This window comes from Sander lucioperca, chromosome 20 (genome assembly GCF_008315115.2).
Source record: "Sander lucioperca isolate FBNREF2018 chromosome 20, SLUC_FBN_1.2, whole genome shotgun sequence".
NCBI classification, from domain to species: Eukaryota; Metazoa; Chordata; class Actinopteri; order Perciformes; family Percidae; genus Sander; species Sander lucioperca.
This window is the reverse complement of record NC_050192.1, coordinates 13,591,836-13,610,176: the sequence shown is the minus strand read 5'-3', so window position 1 is coordinate 13,610,176 and position 18,341 is coordinate 13,591,836. Positions and strand designations below refer to the sequence as shown.

The 18,341-nt window shown below is 41.2% G+C and overlaps 1 protein-coding gene across 6 annotated transcripts in view; it reads left to right on the top strand.

The window, feature by feature from the left end:
• The window catches only part of foxp2 (forkhead box P2), a 106,439-nt gene extending 89,662 nt beyond the window's left edge, over nucleotides 1-16,777 (top strand). For 4 of the 6 annotated variants that reach the window (XM_031284804.2, XM_031284805.2, XM_031284809.2 and 1 more), the window contains 7 exons: nucleotides 2,419-2,629; nucleotides 3,764-3,867; nucleotides 4,050-4,151; nucleotides 6,667-6,788; nucleotides 7,084-7,153; nucleotides 8,108-8,433; nucleotides 13,019-16,777. In XM_031284804.2, the coding sequence (XP_031140664.1) occupies nucleotides 2,419-2,629; nucleotides 3,764-3,867; nucleotides 4,050-4,151; nucleotides 6,667-6,788; nucleotides 7,084-7,153; nucleotides 8,108-8,433; nucleotides 13,019-13,163 (1,080 nt within the window). In that variant the 3' untranslated portion in view covers nucleotides 13,164-16,777. Of the gene's footprint in view, nucleotides 1-2,418; nucleotides 2,630-3,763; nucleotides 3,868-4,049; nucleotides 4,152-6,666; nucleotides 6,789-7,083; nucleotides 7,154-8,107; nucleotides 8,434-9,765; nucleotides 11,608-13,018 lie in introns of those variants that run through there. The other 2 variants (XM_031284807.2, XM_031284806.2) reach the window with 2 other exon arrangements.
• Nucleotides 16,778-18,341: the final 1,564 nt, after the last annotated feature.

Here is an 18,341-nt window from a genome sequence, read left to right as displayed (position 1 = left end):
AGATGGTTGGTGGATTTCAAATGGCAGCATGGATTTACGCCCAGCAGAATTGTAGGTGCAGGATCGAAACAGCCGAGACATTTGATAAATGTGAGTCGTCTGTGTTAGCCTATCAGGGCTGGAAATAAGTCCTATTTTTTCATTAGTGAAGCCCAAGAACAACCAATGGCAGACGAATACAAGACACCGGTGCACTGTCTCCAATATGACCCCATTTATTCTCTGAATCGCACTTCATTAAATGCTACCTTTTGGCCATGCCATGGATGGATGAGAATCAAAGTTAGCAAGGCTGCAAGTTCTGAATAATAAGATCTCTCTCTCACCCTCTCTACCTTGAGTGTGTATTCAGATGAGCGAGAGGCGACAAAGTGCTCACTACTCCATCCGTTTGACTGTAATCAATTCTGTTTTGCAAAAGAAATGGGATTGCATGCCTGCAAACATGTCACGCTTGTTGCTGTGTCTCGTAGGTGAAGAGGCTGCAAAAAGGACAGGAAATGATGTTTTAACATTATAAATATACATGCCCATACGCACACACAAAGGCATTTTTTCTGAATTTAGTTTGCATATTTTGAGGTGTTTTCTGCCATTTGGTATGTGAGTGTTTATCACATTCCCCTTTGAGGAAATTGCTGTTGGTATTCCACAGGTCAGTGTCTGGTTTAGGTGTGTGTTGCAGGATGCAGGGAGTGAACAATCATATTACACACATGCACTGTCATGACCTCAACAACTGTGAATTAAATGGCAATTGCGTACTTCCATGAAATGAATCAATATTAGTGGTCAAATGTGTGGTGTGTGTCAAATAGAACAGAAAACATAGTTAACAGAAAAAGACTTAGTACTATTATTAATTGTTTGCTAAAAACAATGCCCAGTACATGACTTTAATAATTGTTTTAGGTAGATATTTCTGAGAATTGGCTGTGTATAGTCAATCAGACCTATTGATATGTAGATGTACAGTATAAACTTTCCGTAACCTCCCAACTCTCATCCTCTGTACTCATCTGAGGCCTGAATATGCAGCCAGCCCTTGTCCCAGCACATCACTGTAGCAGCTCATTACAACTAAGTGGGCATATAATTATCATCTGAAAACCCCTACATCCACCAGAGTATGTCAAACTTGACATTTTATCGTATTTATCAACACGTGCCACAAATGACCGCCGATACCTTCTCTTCAGCCTTCGCTCCTCCATCTCTCAGTGCCTTTGGCCCCCCCTTTCTCTTCCTTCTTTTAAGTCTGTTTTAATTCAAACTCTCGCATCGAATGCATTCCACTTGTAGACTCACAATTAAGGCAATTTGGTTTGAATATGTAACGATGTCATTACCATTCCAACTAAATTAGCGCAGAGACTAAAAGGTCAGTTAGGAATTTTCCATTCGGTTAGAGCCTCTCACATGAGATTTGGGAAGCAAACGCAATAGTGGTGGTAAAGCCAGACGATTTGCGAGCACAGTTGGCATTTGTGCCAGAGGTGACTAACACTCTCTGGTCCCTAATGAAGGAGTGGAGGAGACAAAAACAGATGGATTGTGAGTGTGTCTGGTTATACTTCCTAATGCGCTGGAAGTCTCACTGAAATAGGAGGGATAAATCAACTATAACTGTAAAAATGGCTTCCAGTTGTGTTGTTGACATAGACTGTATATATTATACAGTCTATGGTTGTTGAGGATATTTCATCAGCTTGATCAGTATTAGTCTTGTATGAATAGGCAATCAACAGGGTTTATCTAGCAGGGTTATTACTCTCTCTCTCACTGCACAATCCACTCACGGGTTCTACTTGTAATAGCAAGAGTTTTGGTTGTGATGTTGCTGCCAATATGTATTACAACAGGGCCACAGTAGTAACTTAGGTTCACCCTTTCATAACAAAGTGGAACATAATGTCATGGGTTGGGGGTTGTGGTTCTGGACCAGGGTTGAGTAAACCCCTGTAGCCTAATTCACACCAACAGCGAACAAGGTTTTTACTAGCTCATTGTTTCAGTGTGAAAGGATTATGGGTGGTTGTAGTGGGGGGAGATAGAGAGGAGGGAGGGAGTGATAAATAGAGAGATAAAGAGCGATGGGGCCGGGATAACACGGAGGCTGATCGTTGGATAATCTTGAACAGCGTGCTCTAATTAGAATTCTTATGATACAATTTGGTGGTTGTAATTAGTGGAGATGGGCTGGCTCCTCTCCACGAGCCTTGTTAGTGGAAACACAGCTGTGTTAGAGAGGAGGAGAGCAGACACTCAGCTCTGTCAGAGAAACCACAAAATAATGCCTTCCTCTCTCTCTCTCTCTCTCTCTCTCTCTCTCTCTCTCCCTCTCTCCCTCCCTCTGCCTGCTACTTGTATCGGTCTCTTTTCCACTCTCCACCCGCGCTCTATCCTCCTCCACCCCAGCTCAACTTGGTCTCCAGCGTCACCATGTCCAAGAACCTGCCCTCAATATCGCCTCCCAACTTACCTCAGACACCAACCACGCCCACAGCACCTATCACACCCATGGCTGCCATGCCCCAGGTGCCATCAGTACTGGGAGGAGCAAACGTCCCCAGTATGGGAGCCATGCGCAGACGCCACTCGGACAAATACTCCATGCCTCTTTCGTCAGGTAGGACCAACTACTCAGCGCTGAACACGACACAGATACACAAATGTGTTCAGTCAGCGCCGACAATTCACTTTCAAGCAAATCTGTTCACATTATGTTTGATTACGTGTGAATCCCTAGAAAAAGGCTACATAAAAGTCTTTTGTAGATTTTTGTATTCCTAGGAAATTCACCAAATTGCTTGAATAAAATGTGAATTGAGCCTCACACACACACACACACACACACACACACACACACACACACACACACACTGATACATAAGACATTGGGGTATGAGGATGATCTTAGCTTACATTCTGATTCTGTTTCTGAATTGTGTCCCTGATTTGACTTAAAATTCAAGTCAGAATTTGTCAACTTGAACACAAAAATGTTGAATGAATGAACTTCTATTCAAATTTAACACCATTATAGTGTTGACTTAGCAAATGATATGTTCCCCCAACACTGCACTATTAATAGTACTCAACCCATAATGGTGTTGTAGTATTTTTTTTTAACACACATAGCTAGCATGTGAATACACACACAGCCACACACACACACACACACACACACACACACACACACACACACGTACACTGACATAAACAAACACACACAAGCACAGAGGCGTGTTGGTCTTACCAATGTGAGACGTCTGGTGGGTTTATAAAAGCAAGCCTGTGTTTAATCACTCTATATGTAAATAGACAAGAACTTCCTCTGTGCATTAATATTACATGAATGTTAATTAAGTTCAAATAATGGTGAAAAAAATACAATATTTATTACATTAAGACATTCCATGTATTAAGCTTTGCATTTTAAACGGTCCGTCTTTGATGTTTATATTTACTCTCTCTGTGTTTAGTGTGAAGACACATCAATTATTCAACTTCACCCTAACTAACTACACGGATCTCATTTTATGGATGTATTAGTGTTTAAGATCTCTCACGAGAGAGATTAATTAAAAATGCATTTTGTTAGACATAGAAAATGCTGATTTGATGTGCCCCATCTAACCCACCCACACCACCCTTCTCTTTCTTTCCCCTTCTCCCCTTTTCTCTCTCCCCCCTTTTTAATTTGATGAAACCTTGAGTAAATGCAATACCTAAAGGAATTAAAATTTACCAATTATTTCAGGTGGTGACACAGTATTTATTTTTCCAGAGATTGCCCCAAACTACGAGTTTTATAAGAACGCAGATGTCAGACCGCCATTTACTTATGCAACCCTCATAAGACAGGTGAGTGGGAAATAAATTAACTTTGCCTGATTAGATTCAAATTAATTGCTGCATGAATCATGGCAGCTCTCGCAATCCGTTGTGTGTGTGTGTGTGTGTGTGTGTGTGTGTGTGTGTGTGTGTGTGTGTTTCAGTTACGTGGTCTCGTTAGTAAACCATTATTTGATGTCATCTCATTTCAGGCTATCATGGACTCTGCCGACATGCAGTTAACGCTTAATGAAATCTACAGCTGGTTCACACGCACGTTCGCCTACTTCAGACGCAATGCTGCGACTTGGAAGGTAACCTTGATGAACCCTCAGCCCCCACGCAACCCTCCACCTCCACCTTGCTGTGCCCTTTCACTCCTCTTACCATAAAAACCACACCTTCCTCTCGCTAAAGGCAAAAAACAAAACCTTAAGAAAGCGTAGAATTTTTACCCAGCACCGAGCGATTAGTACTCCTCTCCATTTCTCTTAAATAGAGCCCATTCTTCTTCTTATTTATTTTATTCTCCATTCCGCCTTTTCTGTTTGGAAATGACAGCTAAAGGAATTATTCTGCCTCAGATATCGTTTTCTAATTCGGTGCAATTAATAGCGGAGGCTTGGCGTAGAGAGGAGAGGGCTGTGATGCACTAATTATACAGCAGCCACTCCATCATCAGCACCTTTTGTTAAGAGAGACACCCAACCTCCTACTCCAGAAACCACCTTCTCTCGCATATCATTGGTTAATTTGGAGGAAAGATGGCGGTTGGCCTGTTAACCACCTCTCAGCTGTGTGAAGCAGGAAGACCAAAGATGCATGGTCACAGAAACTCACATGTACACAAACACATAAACTGTGTCCAAGAGAGGGGTTAAAGGTGTGTTCATGTGGAATTAAAGCAGGGAGGAAAGTGAGAATCGGCCTGTCATGGAGGGAGAACTCTTTATTTACCCACACAAAAGGGCCCATTTGTATATCTGTCCCGACTACTTTATTGTCCTGTCTGCCTCCACAAAGATGGTAAAAAATGTCTTTCCTGCAGCACATGTTTTAACCACAAGTGTGTCTGCCTGCTGATAAAGAAAGCCTCTCTGAGCGTCAGTGTTTTATCCCGTGGCCCCTGCAAGTCATTCGTTAGCCGCCTTTAGCCTTTGTGGCTGCACAGAGGACTGGAGGGAAAACTCAACCAGCCGCTCATCAGTATGCAAGACATGGCGCAGCACTAGATTTAGCAAAGTGAATTAATTTGGATTTGGGATGCAAATGAGCACATGGGCGTGTGATCACCAATTCAGGAGGGCACGCAAAAAGATCTGTGCCCTTTTTCTTGTTTGTTAGGTACAGTGCGCGCCATGTTTTGCTGTGTAATAATGTTATGACACGATGTGTTCTCAGAGGTCTTGCGGCTGTTTGCAGCACAAAACAACAACACAACCACACAGCCACATGCATATGTACCATTGTAAATGCTTTTTTTTCTTTCTCGGTTTCCTGAAAAAAAAGCTTCTCTGTTCCTGCGATACAAAAAGCAATGATATCACAATGACATTAGAGCCCGCATAATGACCAAGGTGATCTATTCACATCTACAGCTCCACAATTCCCTTTGTAAGCATTAGTGGGATGATCAGCGATGGGCTTGTCATTTGATTAACAGAGATAATTTGTTTTTGTTTTTTTTTAAAGAAGAGAAGAAAGAAAAAATGAAAGGTAGTTTAATATTTTAGCTTCTTCTCATCAGCTCAAAAGAGGGATCTGCCCCCCCCCCCCATCACACACACACACACACACACACACACACACACACACACATACACTTTCCTCTCTCTCTTCTTCTCTCACCCAGAAGCTTATTAGTTCTTACTATATAGCATGCATAATAAAACTGCTCATTTGCTCATTAATATTAAAATTATCATATTCAGAGCCATGGGCATTAAGATCAATCAAATCCTGGGATTTTCAGGTCAGATGCGAGATCTGCTTATGAGTTTTTTTTTTTCTTTTTTTTTTTTTTTTGAATCCATTTTTCCTGGAGAAAGAGCAGTACACACCAAGCTACGGGAGATGATAAATATGAGAAGCAGGGATATTAAAGCCAAGGTTATTATTTGTAGAGTCTGATGCTGATGTTTTAATTATGGTCATATTAATATAAAAGGGCTTTTTTCTCGTATGGTTTTCCTTATTTTGTAATTAATGAAAACACCTTACTGGTGTATTGTATGAAAGATATGTCCTGTTTCAATTTAAATACAGCTTTGATAATACATCTGAGAGATAATTGTGTCATGTATTCGACACCCGATGTGACACTACATGCAGAATATTTGGACATATAGATGTCAGATACAGTTCACCTTAATCCTACTTATTATTGCATGCTCACACAATCTCTTAAACACACATACACACACTGACACAGGGGCCTCCTGATGACTGTCTTTTTTCTTGCAATACTGTCATCTTTAAAGCGACGTGTCCATTAAGAGAAATGCTTTTCTGGAGCAGAAAGGGTTACTGACATCACCATTATCAAGGCCGGCATTACCACTTCTGTCACCACCATAAGCCATTCGCTATGCTGATTACCTCCTTTTAGCCTACTTACTCTGATTGATATGTACTGTGTGCAGGACTTGTAAGAGCATTCGCTCTCACTCAATTTTTACTAATTAAATCAATGGTGCGTGAATGTTAAGAATTTCTTCAAAATGCAAGAAAAATCAATTTCCAAGCCTTCGTTTTTTTCTTGATGGTTAATGAATGAATATGATTCGTTTTACCTCATCCCTCTGACCTGTGTGCCACGTCTCTCTGCAGAACGCTGTTCGCCACAACCTCAGTCTGCACAAGTGCTTTGTGCGTGTGGAGAACGTGAAGGGGGCGGTGTGGACCGTAGATGAGATGGAGTACCAGAAACGCAGGTCGCAGAAGATCACAGGGTACAAATTCTTTCACCTCTCCTTACATCTAGATCTAAAGGTCGATGACATCTAGGGGATCAGAGAGCCCAAATTCTGTCTTCTCTTCTTCTCAAACACACCTCTCTTTGTCTCCCTTTTTACGGCAATTTCTTACTGTCGCTTTAATTATACCCACTGTATAGGCTTCCTGCTATGCAATTTGTTCTTTAGTTACTAATAGCTGATATATTTTCTGTTTAAATTGACAACATTATTATGTAAGTTACAGCATGAACTAATGTCTTTTTTGTTTGTCTGTTTCCTTCCGATGTAGAAGCCCATCACTTGTCAAGAACCTGCCCTCCAGTCTTGGCTATGGAAGTGCACTAAACGCCAGCTTACAGGTATGAACCAAAAGCCTCGGAGAACCTCTGACTCCCCAGCTGCCTGTTTATTTGACTGACAGGCAAGACTACTGCCTGTCCGATTGTCCAATTGAGTGACTGAATGGTCACCGTGAACAATAGAGCTCCACATTAGTACGCACACACATAAGAGCAGGCAAGTTTTTTTTCTAACTCAGGCTTCTGCCTCTTTCTCTGCTTTCTGTATCTCTTCTCTCACACCTTCCTCTCTCTCATCTTTCTCCTTCTCCCTCTCTTTCCTGAACACCGTCAGTCTCAGAAGGCCACCCTGTGGTCGAAACAGGAAGCAACTCTCCCTCTTTCTTTTTGTTCTTTTTCCCTCCTTTCAGCTGTGGCAGCCACCCCAGATTGATAGTGGCATGTGCAAATGCAAGGGCATGTGCATTAATATTTATCTAAGCTGTCATAAATGATTTGGCTTCATAGTGTACGCTGGCGAGGTGCTCATGGCAAAAACTTTAAAAATTTAATCACTGTATATAACTTTAATGCGCAGCAGGCGAAAGTGTCAGGAGTTTTTATTATTTTGATATAAGTTTTGGGCGACTTTTTTTTAATAGCCACACCGCACAAGGGCATATGAACGGCAGCTGGGGGGAGGTAGTTGTCAGCAAAGTGTCACAGGGGGAAAAATAGCCTGCAACAGAATAAAAAACTTTAGCATGAGACAACTGTGTTTTAATAATTACTATGTTAAATCTTATCATTCTCTCACCTGCCACATTTACCTCTTGTATTAAGCTTGCCCTCTCTCCTTCCATACACCTTACCTGCCTCCTTCCCGTTACACTCTTGAACACTTCTACCCGTTTTGACATGATTATGCCCTCATAAGCTTCCTCCATCTTCATTCACCCCTTAATGTAATACTCCCAACCTTCCTTTAAACTCTTATCCTCAATGTGTCTTTCTCCTTTTGCCTCTGTCCTGCAGGCTGCCCTGGCAGAGACCTCCCTGCCTTTGCTGGGGACCCCCGGCCTAATGACCAGCGGCTCCACGATGGGAGGCAGCTGCCACGGCCTCCTCGGTGGAGACCCGTCCATCCTGACGGGCGGAAGTCCGCCCGGGCTGTTGGGAGCGAGTCCACCCGGACTTTTGGGCGGGAGTCCACCGGGACTGATGGGTGGCAGCCCCCCAGGTAGGCTGAGCGGCAGCCCCCCCACCCTGTTGCATTCCGCCCACGAGGGTCTCAATGGCTCACTCGACCATCTGGACACCAACGGACACGGCAGCCCCCGATACTCCCCACCAGTACACATGTGAGTTCCTACAGATTACTTACCCCTGCAACCTATACTGCATATATGTGTGTAGTACTGTATGCATTGCTGCTACACACAAGCATGAATGCATACTTACATGATAATTAGGGCTCATTATTTTTTATTTTATTTTTTTAATATAATTTCTTGGTGTTAATTTGATTATAATGAAAAATTACAACAAAGTTGTCAAACGAAAATAAGAATGTTAACCAACAAAGTGAACCCATTAACCCAGAATCCCTTCTTGCTCACTCACTGCAGTATTTGAGAAATAATTGTATCATACACAGACTCACACAGACACGCACATCTCACGTTTTTATGAGTACCTAGCCGAGAATGCAAGCACATGTTCAACCCCCCCACCTCCGCTCCTACACTGAATTCACTCGCTGTCCTTATGCCCTTTGTTAGTTTAATTGCCTGATATTTAACCCACAGTACCACTATGTTCTTCAGTATGCCACGACCCGAGGGCAAGGTTCAGTTTCCATTATGTATTATATCATAAGCAGACTTCCCCCTCTGTCTCTGCTGTGGTAATTTCAATGGCACTTTGCTAATACCTGAGGTGAGCCTGACGTTTTGATAACAGTTAGTTCTAATTCTATAAATAGGCTCTATTACACATTCATCTTTAATTACACCACTGTCTGCATTACAGGGGTTTGGCTGCTATATGTTAATGCAAGACTGTACCTATTCGTATTGAGCAAGTGTAACATTAATTATTTTAAATAAATCTCTCCCTTTCTCATCTCTTTTTAATGGAGCTGAGAGAGAAAGAGTGTTTACATTTTTTTTTTTTTTGTATCTCGCATGAGTTTTAGGAATGTCTGAAATAACCTGAGCCAGTGATGTCACACGGGTCTGCGTGAGTGCTCATTGTGGTGAAAGTAGCATGCAGGGAAACACACACACTCTCATAAGGCACATTCTGAGACAAACAGAAATTACACGTTCATGATTCTCATCCACTGTCCATCAGAGCTCATGTTTCAAAGTCAGCCGACATTAGCTAACCACTTCAGTAATGGATAAAGGATGCCCTCAGGCTCCGTGCCTCTCTTTGAGTGTATCTGTGAGAACAGAACAGTGTTTGCTTAGCCCTACCAGACGTCTATACATTAATCTATTCGGCCGTGTTTACCCCTCTCTGAAATGGGGTGTTAAGTGGAGCAAATCTGCCCAGCTCGAGACAGAATCCCAGTGTTACCACTCCCTCAGTTCATTTAACTTTTAGTAACCGGACAGTATTGACTTTCTCTTTCTTTCTGGCTTGCTTGCTTTCTCTTCTCTCTGGCTATGCCTCTTTGACACCAACAGTGAGTGGCTATGGAGGAGGAGATGCATCCATCCATCCTTCTCTGCCTCCCTCCCTGCCTCCATCTGCCTTTACACAGCCACGACAGTCTCAAAATGGAAGAAATGTGTTTTTCATGACTGGCTTTTCCAGGATGTTGTTTAAATAATGGAGTGGCTTGTAGCACTAAACTAAATAGTACATCGCCTTAAAGGCTTTTCTCAAGAGAGGACTCCTCAGCACAACCAAGTCAGTCCAACAATTAGACAAACCACTCCTTCCCCTCAGCATCTGAAGGTTAATGCTATCTGCTTAACCACAAACCAGATTGCCCCATGCTGAGTGTGTGCGTGTGTTTGCACTTGTGTGTATGCATGTGCAATGCACTCATGCACACCCTAAGGACTATGCTTAAAAGAAATAGTACTGTACGCCAGGAAAGACTCTGGCACTGTAAATTCAGGGTTTCCAATGTGAGCAAATTAGCAACTTCACACAAGAAGAAAATGACCAGAGTAGAATATTTATTTCTAGAAACCAACGTCATGCTGTACTCAGATAAAAGCGGGAAAATAATCTATTTAATATCACTATATTTTGTCTTGCGGTGTCACATCTAATTGTTTGGTAACCACCCCTCTTTGATGTTAGTTAATGAATCACAGTGAGATGTTATGAATGTCTTTGAATGCCCCCTCAGTCCTCACCCCTGCCTTCGCCTGCCTTTCCTGCCCCACACCACCTTTCCTGTCCCCCACCCTACCATTAGGCCCATGGACTAATGACCTTATTTGCATCCCTGACATACCTCCGCATGATTGCTGGTGCTAATCTCCAATTGATGGGAGAGCAGGCATCTCGAGAGCACACACACATACACGCAGAACATCACATATTTATTTCACCACAAAGTCCAGCGTTTACTCCTGAGTGACTCAATAGTGGTAGCTAGCCATTAAGTACTAAATGGCTCATCCACATATTTTAATAAAGTGTCAGAAAGCTCAGGCCTGTGAATATGGTCTTGCATATTTTTCTTCAAAGCTCACACAAACAACTTATGAGCTGTATATCAAAATAACAGAGGAGAACATTGGTAAGCAATATATACAGATTTAATGCATGGTGTATAATGCACTATATACTGTATGTAGTTGTAAGCAGAGTAGTGTTATTAATGCATTTGTCAACTATAGTTTTCACTTCTCTTATGGGCTCCCATAAGCGCAGGCTGGTATGTAAACAGATAATACATGAAAACAGTTGTAATAACATGACATTTTTATTCGTACAAACTGCAATTGTTGACAAATGCTGTAATAATTACTTATCACTTCCTTATAGTTGGTACAACTACGTTTCTAATGTGTTATAAACCATTTATTCAATGTTTGTATACTGCTTATAAATGCAAAATAGAGGGACTTAAAGTAAAGTGTTACCATGTACTTTTATCCTTAATCATTTTGGTGATGGTTTCAATGTTAGGCTTAGGAAAATAGCAAAGATAACTAGATATACAAAACAAAAATTCAAACAAATGTTTTATCATTTAGTCTATAAAATGCCATCAAATAGGTTTGTCCAAGTCCAAAACGGAAATATTAATATCAATAAAGGTAGCCAATACCCACATGAAAAGCTGAAGACAGAGAATGTTTGGCATTTTTGCTTCATAAATCCTGTCAATGCTGTTGTTGATAAATTGTCTGCATGTGAAGTTTCCCAATGGTTTCAGCACTAGTTAAATTGGATCTGAGACCTCTTAGCTTACCTGTAAGGACAAGAAAGAATTAAAATGAGTACGGTCTGATAATACTGCATTTTACAAAACAACAACAGAAATGAATTCACTTCTTAATAAAAAAAAGAGTCTTTTCATTCAGCAGAGATGGTGTGTTTCTGTTTGTGTAACCTCCATGCCTCCATGAATCTGAGGGGCAGAAACAGAACTATTCATCGCTCCGCTTGCATCCTGCTAAGTCGGCCTCCTCTCTTCATCCCACCACATCAGCATTAATTTGCAGTGTTTGGCTCTGAATATTAAAGTCATCTGTACCTTTTAAAATTCCTTTCAAATTCAAAGCCCCCCCTTCCACTGATGCAGGCAACCCAGGAGAGAGGCTATGAGACGCGTCCTAACGTACCACCACTTGATAAGTCTCCCTCTCTCTCCCCTCTCTCCTCTTTTAAAGTCTAGGGGGATATTCTGATGCATCCAATGTGTCAGAAATAATTAGGTTTTGTCAGATTTATCATCGTGGCACAAACCCCTTTCCCAGACTAGGGCCCCAGATCATGTTATGCCTTGTTTGTGTGTGACAGCATTATTATTCTTTTTAGTCGCCCAACACTTTTCTTCTTCCGCCCACTCCTCTGTTGTTCTGAAGGCAGAGGCGTCCTGCTCACTGCTGCTGCTTCCTGCCCAGCGCTTATTGACAGTGGCTAAAGATATTCATCCATTTAGAGTTAAAAACATGTATCATGGTGTCCGAGCAAACTGCCGGGCTGAAGTTGATTAATGGCAGAACCTAGCTGCCGGTTTTTCCTCTTGAGGAGCGACATGCACATCCCCTGCATATTAACGAGTGGCTGCGCTTTCCATTAACTAGATAAAAAAGCCTCTCCTCTGCCTTTGCTCCAGGGGGCTCAGGGATGAGAAATTCTCCATTATTTATCATGTGGCCTGTCCCCCCCCCCACCCCCCACCCCCTTTTTCCTTTTTCATGTATTTCAACCTGGTGTCATCAGTAAACTTTTAAATGCCAAACATGTCTGGAACATCACAGCTTATCAGCCTTACAGGGGCCATGTTTTTCATGCAATTTTCATGCGCTTACTTACAGTAGACGTGAGGCATCATGTCGAATTAGCGTCTCGCAAACAACATGGTTGTTACCCTGACTAGATAATGCATGTAAGGGCTGTTATACGCCTGTTTTTTGATACAGCAAAATATTTATCTGTGAGCTGAACACCACATTTTGTATTCCATGTGCAGAAGAGGGAATTAAAGACTAGATACCCTTTCTCTCTTTGCTCAGTATTATTTTATAATGGTAATAATTAGCATTTCTATATTTTCTTATTGTTTAATTTTGCAGGTCATTTAATAAAAATAATAATAATCCATCAGATTTATATAAGGCTTTTCTAGGTACAAAATCACCTCATTTCAAATGACGTGCGGGGGTCAAACAAGTGCTATTGGCTGCAGGAATTTGTCACAAAACGTAACCAAATCTGACATTTATCGGCAATGTGATTGTGTCACAGGCCACCCATTCACGTGAAGGAGGAGCCACTTAACATGGATGACGACGACTGTCCGATGTCACTGGTGACGACAGCCAATCACAGTCCAGAGCTGGACGATGACCGGGAGCTGGAGGAAGGGAACTTATCGGAAGACCTGGAATGACTAGGATACAGTTTTTGGTCGACGTTTCCCTTCCCCCAGCCGCACTGTTTCTTTCACACAGACCTCCTGCAAAACCAGAAACCACTCCACAGTCCAAGCAACCACAGCTGACTCTCTCTTCTGTCTCTCTCACCACTGGGACTATTTATTGAGCATGCATCCAGAAGGAGACCGGTCCAAAGGAACTCTTCGTTGCAGCCCTTTGGGATCCCCAAACATGACAGGCATGAGATGTCTGATTAAAAGAATTAACTCTTTGAGACCTATTTCATTAGAGATGGCGTGGCCACATACAGTACAAGGATGATGGACTCATGGATGGGGGGGGGGGACATGAAACAAATGAGCAAATCGTGTTCCGTTGAAAACTAGCGGCCTCATATACTGCCAAAAAGGAAGACGTTTTATGTTTGTGAATAATCCAAGCCCCAGTAGTTGTTAATGTCTAGAGACAATTGCTGGTTCAATTCAAGTTGTTGCTCTGTTATCATTTGCACAGGAGTAGTCTCAGAAATTTGTGTCACTGCCTGTATGTTGCTACTATTATGAAAACCAGTATATAATTTTAGCTTCTTTTTTTTTTTTTTTAACCATCGTTTATTTCAAAATCTGATTTTAGACACCACCAATTGTATATGCCATTCCCTGAATCACACCAGTAACAGAACTGCGGTACCAAGACTATTGTTGCAGCTGTCCAGAAAAAAAAGAAAAAAGAAAAAAAGTTGGCTTCCAGTCTATTATCTGTTTGTGATTGAAAGTAAAAAAAAAAACAAAAAAAAAAAAAACTGGAAATTAAGTTGGGAGGAAAATAATAGTTTGTATAAAGCACCATTTACAAAACAAATGCATTTCCGCATAATTGCTGTTCTCCTTACCTCCTCGTTCTAAAGCTTTGTCTACCTGCAAACAGTCACAGGCAACAGCTAGAAACCAAAGCCAACACTAGCAATGGCCAATAGCTTATAGACAGAAGCCACCAAACTCCTCTTGGTCCGTCTTCTGTGACTTTAAACTAGTACAAAGAGAAGCTTTTGTTCCGCAAACTACCTTCGACTAACCTCTGGGATTGTTCCATTTAGCCCTATACAAAGATGATCACGAGAAAGAGAGAGGGGGAAATACATGCTGATTTTGATGTGTAATTTGATAACTTATAGAAGTCCACTTTGGAGATTTTCTGCCAGACGTACTGTAGGTAGAAAAGTGATGTGATATTTGAACTGCAGGCATTTTGTGCTGGTGATTTGACTGGTAGAGAGCAGCTAACTGTAAAAGTGGATCATGACCAAAACGAAACATTTGTGTATTCAATGGAAGTGCAGAAGCATTGTGTTGTTTTGCATATATTTTTACTTTTTGTTATGCATTACACATCAGACGTCATTGTTTTGTTTTATTTTCATGATTTTTTTCTAACCTGGTAAATATGTAATGTTCTAAGTGGGACTGTCAAAATAATGTCACGTCTTATTTCCGTGGCGGTTTTGTTCCGAGCCGCGTCGAAACTGAAACTGAAAACATCGCTAACCAAACATGAAAAATATCTAGTGAAGCCAAATAAGTCATAATTTCAAGTTGATATGAAATGGCTTGGTTACCATGTAAAAGCAAATAATAATAGCCATTTCAGAAGAGGATATCTAAGGTGAAAGTTAACCTTTTCTAGGTGATATTTGCTTTAACGTCATCGAATACACTTTGTGTGGTTCATAGCTTCTAATTTATATATAGATACAACTGGTGTTAGCACTGATGTACTCTGTATAGGTAACCAGCTTTTTATAACACACTTGGTATTTAACCAGACTAAAGAGAAGTAGTTATTGTGGACTACGGCCCATCATTTCCTTCACAGCTAATGTCATCTAGAAAAGTGTTGTTGCTTTAAAGGTCATTTCTGTTTTCAGTAAACCAAAGTTACACAAAATTCTGCCTCCTCTTGTATGGGATAAAGAAATGCTAAAACAACCACACGCACACATACACACTGTCAGAGACTAGCATACCTGCGCACGAACAGACACACAGACACAGACCCCGAGCTTTTGGTCTGCCAACCTTCTTGTTTTTCGGTTTAGCTCTCCAGCTGCAGAAAATGTATGCTGTCAAAGAACCGACGAGTTGCTTTGTATTGTGCTGTAACGACCAAAATGGAAACACTGTGCATATGTTGTTTTCAAGTGTGGTGCCAAGCCAAGGAATTGGCTGTAAGAGCTTAAAACACAGACACGTGCAGTACTGTACAAACACGCAGCATGTGAAGTACACACACACACACACACCCATGCCAGTTCCACGTCAAGAGGGTACTGGGCCCAGGAACAAAGCTTATCCCTTCAATACTTAGCTGGAGTCAGCAAAACGACTTGAAGACGACGTTCTTAATAATCTTATCACACCAAATAAAAAGGACACTTCGTCTTTCTAAAAAAAAAAGAAAAAAAAAGGGTTCTCCCACTCACCCAAAAAGGCTTTCTAAAAGCTTCTACCTCTGCACAAGAAATTCAGAACAATTATGACAGATTGCACGAGTTATTAGAATGCCACAAGAGCTGTACTTTACTACGCTTGTCTCATAGGACGTGGCTCAAACCAACGTTTACATTCCCTGCGTCAAGATATGGAAGATTTGCATTGTAATAGGTTGTCCTCAAACATTTGTAGAATGATAATGTATAGATTACCTGTAAGGGAATATTGTGTTTTAAAAATGCATGTCTAAAAATCATTTGATGGACTGGAAACAAGAACCAATAAAAAGAATATAATAAAAATCATCGGGACGATGGCCTAAATGTACGTACAATGCATAGGAGTGCGTTACCTCAGATATACTGTTTTGGGAGGGATAAAACCTGTCAGCCACAGAATGCATATTACCTGTAGATTTGCATGGGTTTTGTATAAATTAAGTAAAAAAAAAAAATGTCTAAAATAGTTGCTTGCACATAATACCAGAAAGACCTCCAGAACTGCGATCTGCTCCTCCACTAGATTTTAGGATTGTCTGGATTTTCTGGGTTGATTTTGTCTGTATTTTGATAACTGTGCATACTTATGTAAAAAAATGTTGGTGGACCCATAAATTTACCAGACTTTTTTCTAAGAGGAAAAAAAATCTCAGTGTTTCTTTTCTGACTTAACTGAATTTTTACTGTTTCTCTCATTGCTCGCTAAGAATAGCAAACCTGCTTTTTCTGCATCTGCTTTGCGTAGCTGTAAGGCTTAACCTAATGTGTGTATTTATTGCTTGTACCTCTGTGCATACTTTATGAAGCATTATGTCTGGCAGTTGAGTCATGTATCCTTTCTACTGCTATCCTTCTCTAATAATTGGGAATATGATCCCCCTATGTATACAGTAAATTGGGACTGTAGCAAACATATGTTTATGTAATTGGTGAAAACTTTTCTTTGTTTTCATTTCCTTTTGATCGAGATTCAACTACTTTTTTTGATACTTTTCATTACTGTGTACTGTGTCCATACGTTAAAGGTTCTCTGACATTAGAAGGTCATGGTTGAGAATTGTAACAGACGTTATTATTTTCTGTATTCATGGCATTTCACTGCTGAATAAAATAAAGGACCAAAACTTGGAAATTTGAAAAGCAGCTGTCTACGTCCAGCATCAGAGAGTACATTTTTTCCCTCCACTGTTACACATATATCTTTAATTCTACAAAGGCACAGCCATGAAAATTTAGCACACTTTTAACGTTTCAGGAGCTGCTTCTTCAGAGATGTGAAGGAAGGGCTTGGAAAAAAAGAAAACAATTAAAGTTTAATGTATATGTTACAAGGCTTTGTTCCAGCTTCCAGCACCTAGAGTCTTGTTTAGACGAGCGGGACAAGGCACTGCATTGCCCACCCCTCTGGACCTGTAATGGGTTTAGCCTTTGTATGATTCAAGCCCACTGCTTTCATGTACCACAAAACTTGTCCCAGTACTGCTGTGTACCTTTGAAAGGCTTTTGTAAGAAGTGACTTACCCAACTATAGGCTCCATTTCTTGGCAACATACTGAAAAAGTGGTTTTGGCACAAACCACATTGTTAAGTCTATCTGAAAAAAATATCTGCCTTATTACCATCGAGGTTCTGCATCATGTAGAGAAAACAAAGATGTGAAATGTCATCCATTTTCCATCCATCTTCAAGACAGCAGTTTCCTCCTGACACTTCAAAAGAAAAAGATAAAACACGCCTTTTAGCCTTTCGATTGATGGATGTTGACTGATAAAACGCTATGACAGGCCGTGTGGCTATATCAACTCCAGCAGGCCTATCACACCTTGTCGGTCATGGAGCAGCCACACACTGACACCCTCATTGAGATTCCAACTGAATCTACCATGACCAATAGGTTGCCCATTAGCTCCTCTGTATGCCGAGAGCCTTCTACACGTTCCAAAGGGTGCTCTGGGACATCGTGGGGCCCTTTGAATCATGTCCGCTGGTCATTTAATCGTAACGCTGATGCATGTTCTTTTTCCTTACCATATGATGTCCCATGAGAGGTCAGAACAACAGCGTTTTTCATAAAGGCGCACAGACATATTTCCCTTTCTCTTCCCCAATGACAGTCCCAGGCATCAGCCATGGCAGACTCCTGTTATCTCCTCAGCAATGGCGTTCCAGAGCATTAGCTAGCTCGCAAGGCACTCGTCTTCTGTGCTATTTATGCACTTGGAAGTGTTTGTGAATTCAAGTGAGGGATCGCATACGGAGTGCAACAAGGGCCGCTGTGTACTACACAACATCAGAGAGAGCTCCGGCATTAAAGTGTGAGAGCGCCTGCTATAGACCCTTCTTTCAAAGGCCATGAAATAATAATGGGTTGTGGTTAGAGAGGTATCCGTGAGTCACACTGGCTGCTTTTCATAAAGTGGAGTTATTTACAGTATGATGAATAAAAGAAAGGGTAGCTGGTGGTGCAAGCTTTTTCCACATGAATGGTGGGGAGAAAAGAAGTCCCTTTAATATACAGTGGCAGAGTGTATACTAGCGGAGTGGTTGGGAAACAGAGAATGCACTGAAATTTGAGTTAATCTTTTGAAAAAGTGAGTGTATTGGAAGCTTTAATGCAATAGTTCAACATTTTTGGAAATAAGCTAATTCACTTTGAGACTAAGGTGAGAAGATCGATACCGTTATGTTTGTACTGTAAATATGA